Source organism: Coturnix japonica, chromosome 12 (assembly GCF_054131305.1).
Source record: "Coturnix japonica strain WE chromosome 12, WE-NBRP24, whole genome shotgun sequence".
Taxonomy (NCBI): domain Eukaryota; kingdom Metazoa; phylum Chordata; class Aves; order Galliformes; family Phasianidae; genus Coturnix; species Coturnix japonica.
In genome coordinates, this window is record NC_140674.1 from 14725152 (window position 1) to 14741781 (window position 16630).

The window sequence follows — 16630 nt, forward strand, 5'->3', positions numbered from 1 at the left end:
CCCTGCTACACACACTTTCCATCAGAAATGACTGCAAATTGTGCAATTAGATGTCTGCATTCCTCCTTTATTAACTCATTCATGCATATTCAGCTTTTCTTCTTTATTTGTCACCACGCAAGCAAAGCAATGTGTACAACTAGTGCTGTATGCAATGATTAATTCATGTCCATTAGCTTAGGAAGTCATAAATATTTATAATCTTTTGAAATATGACTGGGGGAAACTTGATGAGGGATTTAGAAGATAAATTTGACGTTGTTCTCCTCTAACATTTCATTTTTCACTGAGTTGTAGAGGCCTTAAACATTTAGACTGAAAAATAAATGTATGAAGTGATGGTTCAGACACTTCCATTTTTAGTCTCAGACTCGGTGTGATGGTTTATTTTAAGTATTTTGTTTGTTTGCTTGTATATGTGTAAAAGGTGGCGTTGGGATGTTTTCATGTTCAAATACTGCTAAAATAGAGGCAGAAATGACAGTAGTCCTATAACCTGCAAGGTTTGTACATCTCAAAATGGGAGATGAGCTGCACAGAGGTATTTGGATGTAATTCTAATTGGACTGTGATGTAAGACAGTGAGAGGAATGTGCTTCAAGATGGGTCAGTTGGAGTTGTTTGTCTGTCTTGTGGTGTTGATATATGCTTCCTGGCCAAAAAAAGACAGATTGTTAAACAGAGTCAAAGGATCCAACGGTGTGTGTTCAATTTCAGGAGGCCAATAAGGCTCCTGTGGGCAAATCCTACAAAGAAAGGTGACTTTGTACCTGCAGGTGTTGCAAATGTAATTTACCATCAGAAAACCCACCGCAAGCCTTAGGATCCTGAATAGAGCTGCTGTAAGAAAGGATTCCTTTTGAAAAGGAAATAGAATACGCAAACTATGGAGAACTTTCCATCATCAATATCATTAATTGAAAGGACGAGTGAGCATCTCCCACTTCTAACCAATCTGTTTGTCTTTCTTCAGATTAGGCTTATGATTTAGTTGGGGACTTTTTGATATCAGATAAAAGCTTTATTGCTGGGAAACTCCAGGGCACTTAGAGGCTAACCATCAGCCTTCTATATACAACGCAATATTTGTATTTACAAGTGCCGTATGTTATATCCCAGTGGTGAACACCCGCAGCAATGAGATCAAAGTTGAGGCTGAAGCTGAGGTTGCAGGGCAGTGTCAGGCAGTGCTGTTGCGTTGTGCTTCTGCGAGGATTCACAATCCTCAGTTAAGCAGTGTTTGTTTCTGTGTGGTTTAGAGGGGGGCTGCTTGGTGAGTAAACCTGCTAAAATGCCGGCTGTTATGTTTTGCTGACAATTTCTCATTGCAGTCTTGGTGCATCTTAATTTTTTTTATAAGGTTTTCTTTATGACTTCTGAAACAAACCAAACTGTACCTTGGAGCAAGTCCTTCATCTGCAGGCCAAGTGTCACAGCAGTAAAACCTCTCCTGGAGTGAGCCAGAAACAAAGCTGTAGCTGGCTACTCTGTAGAAGTCGTGCAAGAGACTTGCGAAGCTTCTTTGGCTTCTTAATGTATTTCATTTCCTGATAACAGAAGGAATAAAGGCAATTGTGATGAAGGTTTTTCTGGATGTCATTGTCATTGACGTTTGTATTTCCATGGGTTGTATAGGAGCAGTAGAGCAATACTCAGATGAAAATGAAGGAAATAATCAAGCACTTCTGTTGTTTTGCTGTTGAGTAAAATATAATTGCAGAAACAGGCTGCTTGAGCAAAACCAGCATTAGGAGGAAAGGAAGGAACCGGTGCATTAAAGGTAATTTGGTTTAAAAATAGACATTGCATATCTTCCTAAGATATACAGCCCAGTTTAACGATACGCCTCAGGCTTTATTGTAGGAATTTGTTGGATTAAATTACTGGCCTCTGTTACAGGAAGGTCATCATAGAGGACTACGATACATTGCTTTGGGCCTCACAATATATTAAATATATTCCAAGTTCAGGGTTTTTACTGTGACTTAAGGGATGAGGAGTGGGAATGTGTCTGCCAGTGACGCTGCTCACTACGTGTCCGCTGGTCGTTATGGTATTTCATGCAAAGTTACCGTCTGTTCAACTTGCAGTAACAACTGGTGTCCCTGCTAGTGCTCAGAGCAGCCTCTTGCTGGGTGTGACTGCTGAGAAACCATTCATCTTCATTATTGCTTCTCTCCTTCTTCCACCAAATGACTGTAATCACTGAGGGCATAATGGAGGAGGTGGCGGCCTCAAGAGGAGGTGATGTGAGACCTGCGTGATGAAGGGGAGACTTCCTCCATAGGAGCAGAGCTGCTTCTCTTGTGCTGAAAGCAAGTCGGTGGCTCATGTGGCTGTGCTTGCAAGGAAGGGTGAAAACCTCAGGCTGAGGGTGGGAGGATGCGATGGTGTTTTCAGCATGTTCCTGTGTCAGATTGCTGGTCTGAAGTAATTCCGCAGGAGCAAGATTGCAGGTTGTGACTGCTTAGGAGGGTGTTTCAAATTGTTCCTTTTATCACTTGTCAGAACCGTTTGGAGTTTTATGAATTTTATGAAGTGAGCTTTGGAGCTCGTATTTGCTAACCTTCTGGCAATAGCTTGTAAGACTTCGTAAAGCATTTCAGTGGTAGAGCGAGCAAACAGACGTTACAACGTAAGCACTGATGCCAGCACTGCTCTTGTAACTGAGGTCATGTTCCTCTGATGAGTGTTTTTATGAGGCTCTCCAGCTTCCTCTGCCCACTTGTGATTCTGCTTTCTCTTGTGTAATACGTGGGGAAGAACTTCTGGAAGGCTGTGGGACTGATAAGGCTGCAGAAGTGAGGGAAGTGGTGGAACCCTTAAATAACTTCTACTCCCACGATGGATTTACAGGAGGCCATCTGTCATTGTTTGACTGTTTTATGGGTAGATTTGAGATAAAAGCATTCAAAATAATGACCACAAATAATGTAAATCTGGCTAAGAGTTCTACAATGAATCGGTGGGTGTTAATCCTGATTTTGTAATAAAAACTGTTGGAACTTGTGACCCTGCAGATGCAAGGATCTGTCTGAGTTAACGATTCTATAAAATCCAGCTTTCTGAGCAGGAATGTAACGATTAATGCTTCAAAGTGCATAATCACATCTTTGCCAGAAGATGTTTTTTTCCTCCTCTTTGACTTGCAATCTGCCTGCTCAACATTAGCTGAAGGAAAGCAAACACAAAGGTGTTAGGAGTCTTTGTTCAAGAGCTGAAATCTTCTGTGCAGCTGAATGCTTGAGCTCACTTGTTATAGGATTTGTGATTCCCGCTTTCCACATCAGCCTGTTTTTAGTAAACATTCAGCTGTTACTCGAGCAACAGTCTGATAGGTGGTTTTACACGTGCCTTTTAGGTCGTACTCTATATGTCTGCTTGCTTGTGGGACAGAATCATTTCATTTCCCATCTCTTTCTGGTTTCTTAGCGTTCCTTGTCATGGCTGCATCTTAGTGCTTCCAGCTGTTATTCTCTTCTTATATATTTCTCATGTGAATGTTTTAGGAAGGAGCATAGTGCTGATGTGCTGAGCAGCCTGTGAAACTTGGGTGCCTCTGGGTCCCCTCAGTAGTGCACAAAGCAGAGCTGGAGCCTGCGTTGGTGCTGCTGGTCTGAGCTAAGCAAGAGCAGGGAGGGGAGTGCAAAGGGCAGTTCAGGGCTGCTTATTGGAGGAGATTGTGGGGGATGTGTTGAAGTGGGAAGAGATAGTAGCCAGAGTAAAATAAGCTGATTATCTGCACAGTGCAGAATGTCATGTAGGTGGATATGTGACCTTGTCTTGGGTCCTCGGTCATAACGAACAAAGAAGATATATTATTTCATTGAGACCTCTTAATCTGTTTTCTGTGATTCAGGTGCATTTACCTAAGAACACTGAAGCATAATCACTTTTTTTTTTCTATGCCTTGAGTTGATTGAGTACTTCATTAAGCATCTAATAATGCACCATGATGCTACGGTTCCTGTGTATTACAGGTACTGCCAGCAACCTCCAGCTTCCATCATAGCAAATATAAGAAGAAAAGAGCCCATATCACAAACTGACCTAGATCTAAAAGCCGAGAACACCTTAGTTTCATTTGTATATTTTGATCTGAAATCAGCTTATAGCCAAACCAAATGGTTTGCGAGACTGGCTTTAGGATCGCAGATGTGACAACTGCGGAAGTAGTCTGGGCTGATGGGCAATGAAATGGAGAAGATAACCAGATGATATGTATTTTGAAACCACTCATAATTAAATCTCTTGCAGTTTATAGTTTTCCATTTTTCTCTTTCATGAGCATTTACTTGCCAACTGCATTCCTGCATTGATTGTGTGTTTGTGGTGTCAAGAGATTGGGTAGATTTAAGAATCTATGGTGAATGTATACCTGTGAGTTCAGAAGGCAAATGTGTACAAGATGTGCTTATTTTCATTACAGAAAGTATACGTCGCAGAAAGAAGATGTTAATAGGTGACAGCTGTGTGCCATATCTGCTGGGATGGGGAAGTTTATTAATTTATGCACTTTTCCCTGTTCTTCTCTGGGTCCATCTGTTCTGCTCCTCTTGTTACAGTTGAGAAATGCAAAACATACGGTGTAAAAAGACAGTTTTAAGTTTTCTTGTATCAACAAAACAAAGGCTCCAAATTCTGAAGAACAGTAGTAATAAATAACATTTTATTTTGCTTTTCTTTAGGACTCCTGAGCAGTGTCCAAGTGTGGTTTCTTTGCTGTCAGAGAGCTACAATCCACATGTGCGCTATGGGGCTGCCATGGCTTTGGGCATCTGCTGTGCAGGCACTGGAAACAAGGTAAGGATCAAATCCATTCACTCCTTCTGCACTCTCCTACAGAGATGTTTGTGCAGGAACGTCACACACAGAAATCACATTTCCTAGACAGCTGTAGGGGAGCAGTACCACTTCACATTTAGTCTCAGGCTTTCCTAGTGAGTTTTCTTACCATCAGTTGCCACTCATTGTTAAATGCATGTTCAGCACTCATGGACCATTATTCCTTCATCCTTGACCTTGTACAGATCACTTTAGAGGAGGATGGGGAATGCCAGTGATAGGAAAGCAGCAAGTAATTTGCTGTGTCCCAGCTCTTTTCTTCTTCTCTGTGGTACATTAATCATGGAAGATCCGTGTAGAGCCAAGTGCAATGAAATTGTGTTTTCCAGTGTATAATTCACTGTTCCCTTAGAAGTGTCATTAAGAAAGAGATGACTCTCATGTGAGTAGCAAGGGTCTTTCTCACTTCTATGAAACAAGCAACAAGTAAACTCTAGAATAAGCTTCCATACTTCATCCACATACGTATGCAGTCAGTACTAGTATTGAATCACAGTTTTGAAATAGATGCACAGTTAATATATTTGAAATTAATATTTCATGTTTCCATATCTTCAGTACATCTCAAATGAATCTGTGTCATCCCTTCCTCTGCTAGTGTTAAACATTAGTTCTTTGACTCCTGCACACAATGCTCCCCAGCATGTCACTTGTTGTGAAATGCACAGAATGCTGACATGTGCTGCCTGCCATCTTTAGTATCTAAAGCACGCAGACTTGAAAGCCTGCTGAAAATGCTATTTTTATCCAGGTTGCTTTGTTCTCAAGTGGAAGGTAGAATCAAGGAGCTAATTATTTTTAACCTTCTGCATCTGACAAGTTGATTTAATTGGAACTGCTTTTAGTCACACAAAAGGAGTCTGTTTTATTTCCAGATGCTTGGTATGATAAAGATCTAAACCATCAGATTATGCACATACATACCTTCCAAAGCTTAGATTAGCAGGTTTTAAAAGCCTAATTATATTGGACTTCAGAAATTGGGAAGCTTTTGGTCGTGGTCAACATGTTGTATATGGTGTTCAGTGCATGAATGAATGAGCAATCCATGATACCTTCAGGTGGAAGAGCTCAGTCTTCAAGATAGCTCACGTGGCAAAAAGCAGTCGAAGTGAGGGCACTAGAAGTTTTTCTCAGAAATGGTGTTTTGTATAAAATCAGCTTGTTTGTAAAAGCCTCACCCTGAGTGAAGTACACTGAGCAGTCTGTGCTGGGATACTCGTGCATTCAATTGCATTTGTTCATGCCCTCAGTTTGTGCAAACAGAAGAATACTCAGTACAAGAGTCTGCCAGGTCTGTCCAACTTCTGTAATCAGAAGATCACATAATGGATTAAAAGTGCTCTTTGAGCTTCTTATAGTCTTCACATGCCATTTCAGAGTGCTTTTAGACAGCCCCTGTGTTGCCGCAGACCAAGTTTATCTATACAGCCCATGGCTATGCAAACTGCTAAGGTTTAGTCCACTTAGATCTGAAGAGTGTGGCTGGTGAGCACAAGCTAAGTACTCTGACAACTTGCTGTTGTGGACATGGGTAATCTTAGTCCCCCTTGCCATCTTTTCCTCCATCTCAAGTCCAGCTCCCCAGTGAGTTGGTGCAGACTCAAACCCTCAGAACACTGGCCCAGACTAAACATCAGTTCTCTGTTGAATTATCAAGCTGGAAAAGCACACTGAGAGATGTGATGAGGGCTGCAGCTAGCACATGAGAAGGGAAGAGACAATACAGCTGTAGGGAAATTGAAGGAGGAGAGGGATCTCATTTTGGCAGCAGTGAGTTTAGAAAAGTTTTGTTATCTTGTGCATTGTGCACTGAGACCCTTGGTTGAATAGAGATGAATTTGTGACTATAATAATTCTTTGCATGTTTAAGCCATGGCTTGCAAAGTGGCAAAACTGTAAACAGAGAATAAAGATGTTCCCAGAGAGATGATTTAGTCTGAGAAGTCAGCAAATTGCACTCACTGATCCTAGATATCTAAGCAACATTTATTACGATGGGCTCCTTACAGCTTTTCATAATCCATGTTCAATATTTAAATGAATGTTTATTGCTAGATCCAAGATAGATGGTGTTCAGGCTGGGCTTAGTTGGGAAGTTACTGGGTTTGGAGAAGCAGCAGAGGAGTTTAAAATGTTTTCAAAACACAGATTTATTATGTAGGTGCTTATAGGCAGTCCCACTCAATGTGGGTTTGCTTTGAGTGCTTTCATGTGATGTTGAATGTTATGGGCTCTAACAATGAAGTATAAGGCCAGAAATTTGGAACCTTGATTACTTTATTATCTCATGTTATAACCTCTGACACATTGTTGGGTATCTCTGCGTCATTTTTTTAAGTGGAAAATGAAAGTAATGCTGATGCATTTTGTTGCAAAGAATGGCAAAGAAAGTATAGGCATAATTTGTGTTTATAGATTAAGACATGCCATTGTCAGTAGTTCTCATGCACTGAATGTATTTGTTGCTTTTAACAACAGTTGTTGATCTATTCTGCAGATAGATCTTGTTCCATCCATCTTAAGTTTCCAGTTGCTTTTTTTTAAATGTATGTGTTAGCACCTATCTGTTAACCTTGGATTACAGCACTGAATTGTAGGATACTGAAAACAATAGTATTAACTTTGTGATGCTTTTGTTCTTTTTTTTTTTTTAATAGGAAGCAATTAATTTGCTTGAACCAATGACAAATGATCCTGTGAACTATGTACGTCAAGGAGCTTTGATTGCATCTGCCCTTATCATGATCCAACAGACTGAGATTACCTGCCCAAAGGTAACAGTGGCACGCCTTACATACCAGCTTGCTAGTTGGGAAGTGTGGTCTTGGATGTCAGGTTGTTAGTGCTCAGCACTGCACGTAAGCATTAGCAAGAGAGTATGGGCCTCAAAAAGAGCAAGAGCTGAATGCAGAGCAGGAAACCCCTGCTTGGGCTGGAGCATGCGCTTTTGAATGGAGCATGGCAATAGAAATATGCTGATAGCGTTTTAACTTTGGATGTTGTATGAATACATACTCCTGCTTATAAAGAGTGTATTCTGTAGTGATACTAAACTATCTTGCAAAGACACAAGTATCTGATTTCCTCTCAAATGTGTTGAGGCCTGTAGGCTTGTGATGTGTGTGAGCAGAGTTGTTTAGTAAAGTTGGCTTTTTTTTGCAGCTTAATGTAGGCTTTTCAGGTGAAACAGTTTCTGCTTCCAGAACTGTCTCAGTTACTTTATAGCAAATAATTTTTTTTAATGGAGCTTTTCTTTCTGCTTGAAGGGCAAAAAAGGTTGCATGTGCTGTGTTTAGCTTTTAAAAAACAGGTTGCCTTGTGTGTACATGACAGATGATAATATGCAAACATTTGTTCAGCCTAAAAGTGCGTTAATAGAAGCTTTGAGGTTTCACGTTTCATCTCCTCTGCTGAGCAGTGAGGCCGAGCTGTAGTTGGTACTTTGCTACTTGCCTATCATAATGGGTTGCTTTTATTGACATCGTTTTAGAAATTGAACTATAATAAAAGCAGCCACACTTTTACTGCATCTGGATGGGGAGAATGAGGGAAAAGTAAGGATGATAAAATAAGGATGATACTTTATTTTGTTATGAGCAATCCATCCATTGGGTTTTCAGTCTTTTGAGATGATGGGTGAAAGAATCCATGTCCTGTACAGAAGTGTAGATGGAAGGAGTGGTCGTTTTAGTGTGTACTAAGTCAGATTTCTTTCCCCAGAGAGTGCTGCTATCCTTAGCTTTGGAGGTCTGTGTAATATGTAGGCTTACTAAGCAGGATAAAATAGTTGGCTAGCAAAATACAGGATAGGATAAGATGTACAGTCTGGGGCTCAATGCCTTGTTTAAAAATGGGGAGAGGAACTGGAATAGCTTTATGCTAAAGCCCCATTTATGAGCCAAAATGAAAGTGTTGTTATGTAATACAGGTGCAAAAGGCAATTCATGACATGGTCATATGAATGCTGCAAATACTGAAAACGTGGCAACAAAAATCCTACAAGTTATAAACTAATAAGAAATCCTTGAAAGAACCTGATAATTTAGGAACTGAGCACAAAATGCATCAAATTTATTTCTTTTGAAGGAAGTTATCTATAAATACCGTGGTTTCTTGCTCAAAATTAAGAGGAAGGAATATCATGAAGAATATTCCTCCCATTAAGTTATTTATGATTCTTATTTCCATGGGAAACATTTTTGGAGCTCTCTGCCAGCCTGAAGAAAAATAGTTCTGATGTGAAAAGGTGGAGTTCAGATAACTGGCCATTTTTGGGTTACAGTGACATGTTTTAATCTGATTAGGTTCCTAAATTGCGTGACAGAGCTACTGATAGATAAGCAGCTAATAGGCAGAGTTCCTTGGGTTTTATGTCCCACCAACTGTGTTTGTGGTCTTTGTGGGGTTATCAAGAAGCTAAGTTTTACATTTAGACAACTTCATATCATTGTTTCTCTGCTGCTAAATGCACTGAGATGTTTGGCATGCGGGAAAGTGATTTAGTAAAGGTTATGGCATAAAGTCTGACTGCCTTCCTGTCATTACTTCTCCATTTGGTACTGCCTGTTCTTTGCAGCAGTGTGCTTTGGGTTCAAAAGACTTCAGATTCTCTGGTGCTAATTGGAGATGAAGACAGGGGCCCTGCTTTATCCAACTTAGCCATTTTGCATTAATTCTACTTAAAGCGTTTTTCTCTTCCATTCCTTCCCTTCAGGTTGGAATATGATTCACGGAGAATAACAGGACCCCTTCTCTCAAGCATGCTTTTATCTTATTTTCCCTTTCAAGCTGAGAACATCAAATAAGCTCCTCATCTGTCCATGAAAATAGCTGGGTTTCCCATCTTTTTTTATTGTTATTTTATACTTTATTTTCCTCAATACTTAGCGCAGAACCACTACCACCAGTAGTCCTGCCTTGGAACTGGTTGGGGCTGCAGTTACAAAGTGCATTTATTACTTCTGCGTTGATACAGGGAGGTTTTCAAGAAGGAAGAAAGCCAACTTCAGAGTTTTGAGCTGCATGTTGCAGTGCTGAAATAATAGCATTAAGTGGGGATTTAATAATCAAATTATTTCAATTCACTGTGTTTTTATCTTTCTATTTGTCATCTCAGTTGCACTTACTATTTAAACAAATTAAGTTTAAATGGCTGATGTATTTATTAAAGAAATAATTAAACTTGCAAGTTTCTGAATTGCCCCAAAGAATGACAGCTGCTGTGTAAACCTGACTGTGTCTCTTTGGAGCTGGAACTCAGATTCCTCTGCAATCAGCCAGTGTGGCTTTTCCTGTCCTCTGCTGATACATTTAAGAACCATATTAGTGTAGGATGTAGAACAATAACAAGTTTATTTTGTGAAATGGAATCCTAAATTATAGATATGATGAGATCATTGCGACAGAAATCAATGGCAACTTTGTTATGTATTTGTGACCAGCAGGGCAATTAAGACAGCAATTTGGGAGGCATGCTACTTGTCCTAACATCTTGTATCGGATTTATTGGATTTCCTTTTGCTGTTTGTGCATTGGGGCAGTGATCTCTTTCCAGGATGAGAAGATAATGAGCAAGTTTGAGTATTTTTCTTCCCTTCTTCTTTGATCATCTCGGCCTATTTTCTCTTACGATGTCAGGAAACCGTGACCTGGTATTTCTTTTATTTTCTAACTGGAATGCAAGGCCTTGCTAGGATGCAAAAGTGTTTTCTGCAGTCCTCTGGCAGCACTGACCGTAGCTTTCCTTCACAGAAGCCTGTTACTTTTGGATGCTTGACATGCTGTATGCTCTTACATAGTTTGAAGACGGCCATCGTACATAGAATAGCTTCCACTTTCAAAGATGGGTAGGAAAAGCACTCAAGCAATTTAAATATTGTCTTGTTAGAAATGGATTCCTAAATCCTATCCTTCAGAATTTGCACTTGCAATAAGCATCGCACACATTGACTATCGCTGTTTCCATTAGTGAGCTGTTAATAAAGCAGAAGCTGTATTAACAGTCCCATGGGCTTTGCATGCATGATGTTGACTGGTGGAGGGAGAAGTGGTAAACAACCTATTAAATGTTAAATAATACGAGCCCCTCGGGCTTGTGGTAGGAAATGGTGCTGTATCATTCCCATGCCTTAAAGCCTGTGTTGTTTCCTCTGTGTCTCTAAGGTTGCGCATTTGGCTTAATTTGAAATCAGCAGCATGCAGTTTTGACCAGTGTTAATTGTGAAAATGGTGCTTGGCATCTTAGGAAAGATGAAATGAGTCACTGCCGATGTTTTAGTATTGCTCCAAGAAGTTGGCCAAACAAATTTCTTGATGGTATTTCCAAATGCTATGAAGTTTTGAAAGCACTTGAAGGTTTTGAGGGAGAAACAGACCTTGCAGGTTTCACAGCATATTCAGCAGATCAGTTCAGCAGTGTGGGATCTGCTCCTTGCTGCGATTTGAAGGGAAAGCAATAGCAGATTTAAGGACCATGCTGGATAAACTCTGGCATGTTTTACATCAACTGCTTTACAAACTGTTGTCTGTGTCATATTGATTCATTCTGTAGGAGGCCACTGCCACAACAGCAAAGGTGGAGCTGAGTCTGTACCTGCTTTGCTTTCTGCAAGGGCTGCATGAGGATAACACTTTCCTACAGCTAGACCTGCCAGAGCAGGCTTTCCTCAACTGCAAGGAAGGCTCTACAGCTGGGAGCTGATCCAGTTAAGAATGCCCAGTGCTGTGTTTACTTATAGGAACGGCCTGAAAAAGCTCTCAGACCTATTGTTCATTCTAGAGTTGAGTCAGATCTTGGATGTAGGTTGGCCCAGTGCGTAAAGCCAGGCAGGGTGCTCTCCTGCCCTACCACAAGAGATTTGTTACTGCTGGTGTTAAAGCAAAAAGTCAAAAGCAGGTCAGGCTGGAGGCTTTGTGGTGGCACTGACGCTGGCTGTGCCCTGGTATCTGTGAGCAGGAGCTGTGGAGAGGCGATTGCCACGCTCTGAGGTGCTTCTCTGTCAGACTTCAGACGCCAGCATGAACGTTAGCAGACCTGCTCAACATCTCCTCACCTCACCCAGCATTTTGTTCTCTGCAGATTTGATTATTGTGCAAATTCCAGGTTACAGTTCACTGAATGAGTGATTTTTTTTTTTCAGAGCTTTGTAACATCCCACTGTTTTTATAAATATTCCAAGCCTGGAAGCTGCACCTGGACTTAGAGGAACGATGTGCTCTAAACAAAAGCACTACAATTTAGTAGATCAGTAAAACCAAACTAACAGATTTACGTGTTGCTTATGTATCTCTAAAATAATATCTGAAAGCTTTGGTTCTCTTAGCTTGCATGTGGTTGCCCATGTCACTCCAGGAGCATTAGGCAAGATGTGCTCTGCCTCCAAAGCTGTGAGTATGAGAAGGGTGAGAAAATAACACTGTGTGTTCAAAATGAGGTATTTTTCCAGCGTGCCAGAGGTCCTGCTTAAGAAACAAACTATTTATATTGAATGTGTAAACCTCAGTGTAAGTGTTTATAAATAAACACTGGGAGAGCATGAAAAAAGCATAAATAGAGCAAGGCAGTGAGCAGAGCTGGTTCACTGCATCCAGTGAAACCCTGTATTGTGTGAGCAGTATCTCCCTGTCACCCACCTGTATGTGTGGCTGCCCCGAGAATTCCTGCCACCTCCCTTTCGTGGCCTTACCACCTCATAACTAAAAGCTTCTTCGTGCAAAGGGGAACGGGCAAGTAGAGAACTAACAACAGACAGCAATTCTGCTGCCTCTGTTTAAGGGCAGGTGGTCTGGTGCTTTGTGTTTCTGATGACTTCAGATGGAAGTTTGCCTTGTCCTTGGCTGTAGTTGTAGGAAAAGGGCTTGGGATACCAGCAACAAAATGGCTCAAGAGAGGGAGGAACTGGTTCCAGAGATTTGGAAGGAACCTTCCAAAAGGTCTCCTTTGCTTTTGAGTGCGTGAGGTGAAGGTGTGACATGAAAAGAAAATATCTCTTCGATATCTGGGTCAAAATTAATTTAGGGAACAGGTGTGGAAGATTTTTCCAGCTATGCTGAGGATTGGATGCAGCTTCGTGGGTTAGGATTGAATTGCAGGTTGGGATTTCCTGGTCGGCTTTTTCAAGTGATAAAAATCACTTAGCTGTATGCATTACACAGCTAAGATATGATGCTGTTCTGTATCTTCAACCCTGAGTGAACTTAGGCCATTTGCAGCAGTGACAATGGTACAAGCAAAGGTTCAGCAATTTCCCTTATTAATGCACACTTAAAACATTGTGGTAAATACGCTGCAATTATGTGTTACATTATTCAATATTTTCATTAAGCAAAATCTGCTGGTGATGCACCGTGGGGCCATTTATCCATACAGTAGAAATATTCTACAGGAAAACTGGAATAAGTTTGAGGTTTTCAGCAGTAGGAATTGGAGGAAATGGAATTAAGCTCAGTGTCACACACCTAAGAATGTGTAGGAGTTGCTACAGGCTCATTGGTTGGTCTCTATTCCATTGATGCTTCAGAGATTCTCAGGCAGTTCCCAAAGGCCTGCTGTATTTGGTTTGGAAATGCACATCCATCCTGAATACTTAAAAATCACTCTATGAGTGTCTGCAAGTGGGGAACGCCTCTTTAATTAATTATTAGACTTCTATCACCCACAATTAAAAGCACTGAAAAAGTAGATGTTCTTTTAGTATGCGGAAATTCAGGATGCTTCCCATAAAGACACAGAATATTTGACTCATGTTTTATATGTCTGGTTTATAATTTCTTCCTTTTTCTCCTATACAGGTCAGCCAGTTCAGACAACTCTATTCCAAAGTGATCAACGATAAGCACGATGATGTTATGGCCAAGTTTGGAGCAATCCTGGCACAAGGCATTTTGGATGCAGGTAATTTCCCAAGCATGTAAAGCAGTCAACATTTCTTAAATTTGTTTAGATTACAGCATGCTTCTCATAGCTGTACCAGCAATTTCATTCAGGAGATAAGGTGCTGGCTTTATGTTTGTCATATGGCAGCAAGAAATCTCTGACTGCAACTAATTTTATTTAATTAAAGGAAGAAACCTTGCTTTGTAGTTCCAGGTCACAGAGGGTACCTTTTTCTAGTTTAGGGAACATTTCATGAGTGTGAATGTCTCAGTATTGAGCAGGGGGAAGATTCTGTAATGGGCGTTAGCATTTCAGTAGGGCTGAATTGCAGGACCTATTAAGGAAGGTTTCTGTAAGCAAGGAAGGGCAAACAATGTTTTGTTTTGAATTTTTCCTTCTGCTGGAGTTAAGACCTGTACAGGACTGTGTGTCAGTAGTACCTCCTTTCCAAGTTTCCACTGCTGTCATATGCATCCAAATACAGTTTGTCCCAACTGGTCTCTTGTGCTGTGGGCTTTCCTAGCCATGGAGTTCCTTTCCCCTGTTCCCTGTGGTAGGTAGAAACAAGCTGCTTTTCATCATGCTCTGAGATCAGGATTAGTCCTGAAGTCACAGCAGCAAAGAAGTCCCCGTGGCCTGGCGGAAGCACAGCACTAAGCACTGTTATTAGTGTCTGTATGAAATCACTACGTTGCCAACCCCTGTGGCTGGGGGAGAAAAACACAGGGCTGCCTGCACCTATCTGCATGGAACTGTAGTTAGAGAGCTGTGTTCCTGGTGTGCACATGGCAGTCAGGCTGCTCCATGCTTCATGCACATACCACTGCTGGAAATCAGACTTAGCAGCCCTTTTTGACACGGTTGTTACTGTGATTTTGATCATTCCCTTATTCATACTGTATCACTGGGAAGGAAGAGACCAGCTGGCTCAAAGCTTGTCAGCTTTACAGACTGGTTTCAAATTCTTTTAAGATTAAATTACAAAAATGCAGCTAAACCCTTATTTGCTTCATGTGTCACGTGGGTATCATATAATGATTTAGGAACCATAAGCACTCAATTTCAGTAAACTGCATGTGAATTTGTGCCAACATCTCAACTCTTTATATCTCGCTGTGCTGCTAGGACAAGACTGTGAACTTCCCTTTCTTAACCTGCTGCCACTTTCATTAGTCTCTTAAAAGAAAAAAATCTTTTATCTCTCCCATCCAACTACAAATGATTATCTGAACAATGGGCGATCAAATTTAGTTATCACTTCTAGAAAGAAAAGATTGTTTGTGTTATCTGCCAGCAGCTACTTTTTTACTGTATTAAAACAAGAAAAGTATAGACTGTCTAAATATAGTATATTATTTTTCCCCAAAAACCTTTGAACTTTTATAATTCATGTGCAGATAAGCTCTCTTATTTCAGACTGACAAATACCTTTCTGTTCCTTGCAAAAATAAGATGCCTTATTTTCTGGAATATGTATTAGTACATGTGAGCTATAAAAGGGATATGGTGACTTAACCAGATGTTGGCATTTAACCTACTTGGAAACTATTTTGCTCTCTGAACTGTACATATCTTCCCTGATTCTCTGATGCTGCATTTCTCAATCAGTGAGAAGAGAGGAAGAGCAGTAGTCAGCATGCAAACATTTAGGTAGTATATCTGGAAAGAAGGGTCTCCGTGGGACTGAATGGAGGCAGCTGTTGGCAGCATGAAGGTGTACGTCCTGGATTTGATGGTATTAGCAATTTAGGATAGAAAAGGAGTCATCTTCCAAGTTACAGAAGAAAGAGTTGCCCATCTCCTCACTGCTGCCCATCAAAATATGCATCTCACACAACACGTTATATTTGAGCTGTTAAATACTTCAGTACAAAATATAAACATTTGTTTTGTAGATGAAGAAATGCTTATTTGAAAAGAGGATGCAGCGTAAGTTGGGGTTGGAAACTGGTTTCCAAGGTCTAACAAAGCATCTAATGAGTATGGTGCTGTAGTGCTGTCCTGAGCTGCACTGACAGAAATACCCCCAGCAAAGTGTGTGTGCTATCAGAGAACCTGTCAAAGGAAAGAAGTTTGTAGAATCAAGTTATGAGTGTTTCAAAAGTGCTGTCATGATTACAAGCCATGAATGAGATCATCAAGTATAGAAATCATCAGCATCTGCTTTTTGTGCTCCCCTTCCTTGTTAATATTAAGCCAGTAAATCCTTGTAGCCCTCAGGACAGTCCCTTGGCTTCTGATAAATCGTGCTATAATAGCAATATGAATTCTGGAAAATGAATATTATAATACCGCCCTAAAAAAGCTGTGTTTTGAGGGTCTTTTGAGTGGTTGATTTCAATTTGGTTGGTTGGTTTGTTTTTGAGGTATCGTGTCACAGCATCCATCCATCCATCCATCCAAAGGTCTGGCATGTGTTCCTTTCCAGGTTGTTGGGGCTACAGCTTAATTGTTAAGATAGTTCCCAATGATGCAATGTCTCTCCACTTTTCCTGCTCCACACCAAACCCTGGGAGTGGGGGTGGTCTGCTTGCAGGTAATCCAGCAGAAAGTAGCAGCATGACAGCATCTATGGAATATGACTCGTGTTACTCACCCAAGAAGTTCTGGGAATGGGATGATGCCATTCTGAAGGTTAAAAATACATTGGAAAAGAATTCCAAAAGTTTGATAAAGTGTATTTAAGCTGCTCGTGCAACATCCACTGGACTGTTTCACCTACAATGTCTGCAGATTACTGACCTGGCCCTTACATAGTGATGCGGTGAAGAAGCATTCAAAGTAAATATGGAGGAGAAGACCAGAGATTTAAATGTGCTGCATTTGACTTGTTTTAAGGATAATGCAGCATCTCAGGCAATGCCTCATCAGTGTTGCAAATTCAAATACAAGTGTGAGAGTGGTGCT

General features: G+C 40.7%; 1 protein-coding gene across 1 annotated transcript in view; it reads left to right on the forward strand.

Annotated features, from left to right (window-relative positions):
* PSMD1 (proteasome 26S subunit, non-ATPase 1) overlaps window positions 1-16630 on the forward strand; it is a 57391-nt gene that overhangs the window by 31377 nt on the left and 9384 nt on the right. Inside the window, exons 17-19 of the mRNA XM_015871677.3 lie at window positions 4689-4803; window positions 7506-7622; window positions 13639-13741. Coding sequence (XP_015727163.1) covers window positions 4689-4803; window positions 7506-7622; window positions 13639-13741 — 335 coding nt within the window. The remainder of the gene's footprint in view (window positions 1-4688; window positions 4804-7505; window positions 7623-13638; window positions 13742-16630) is intronic.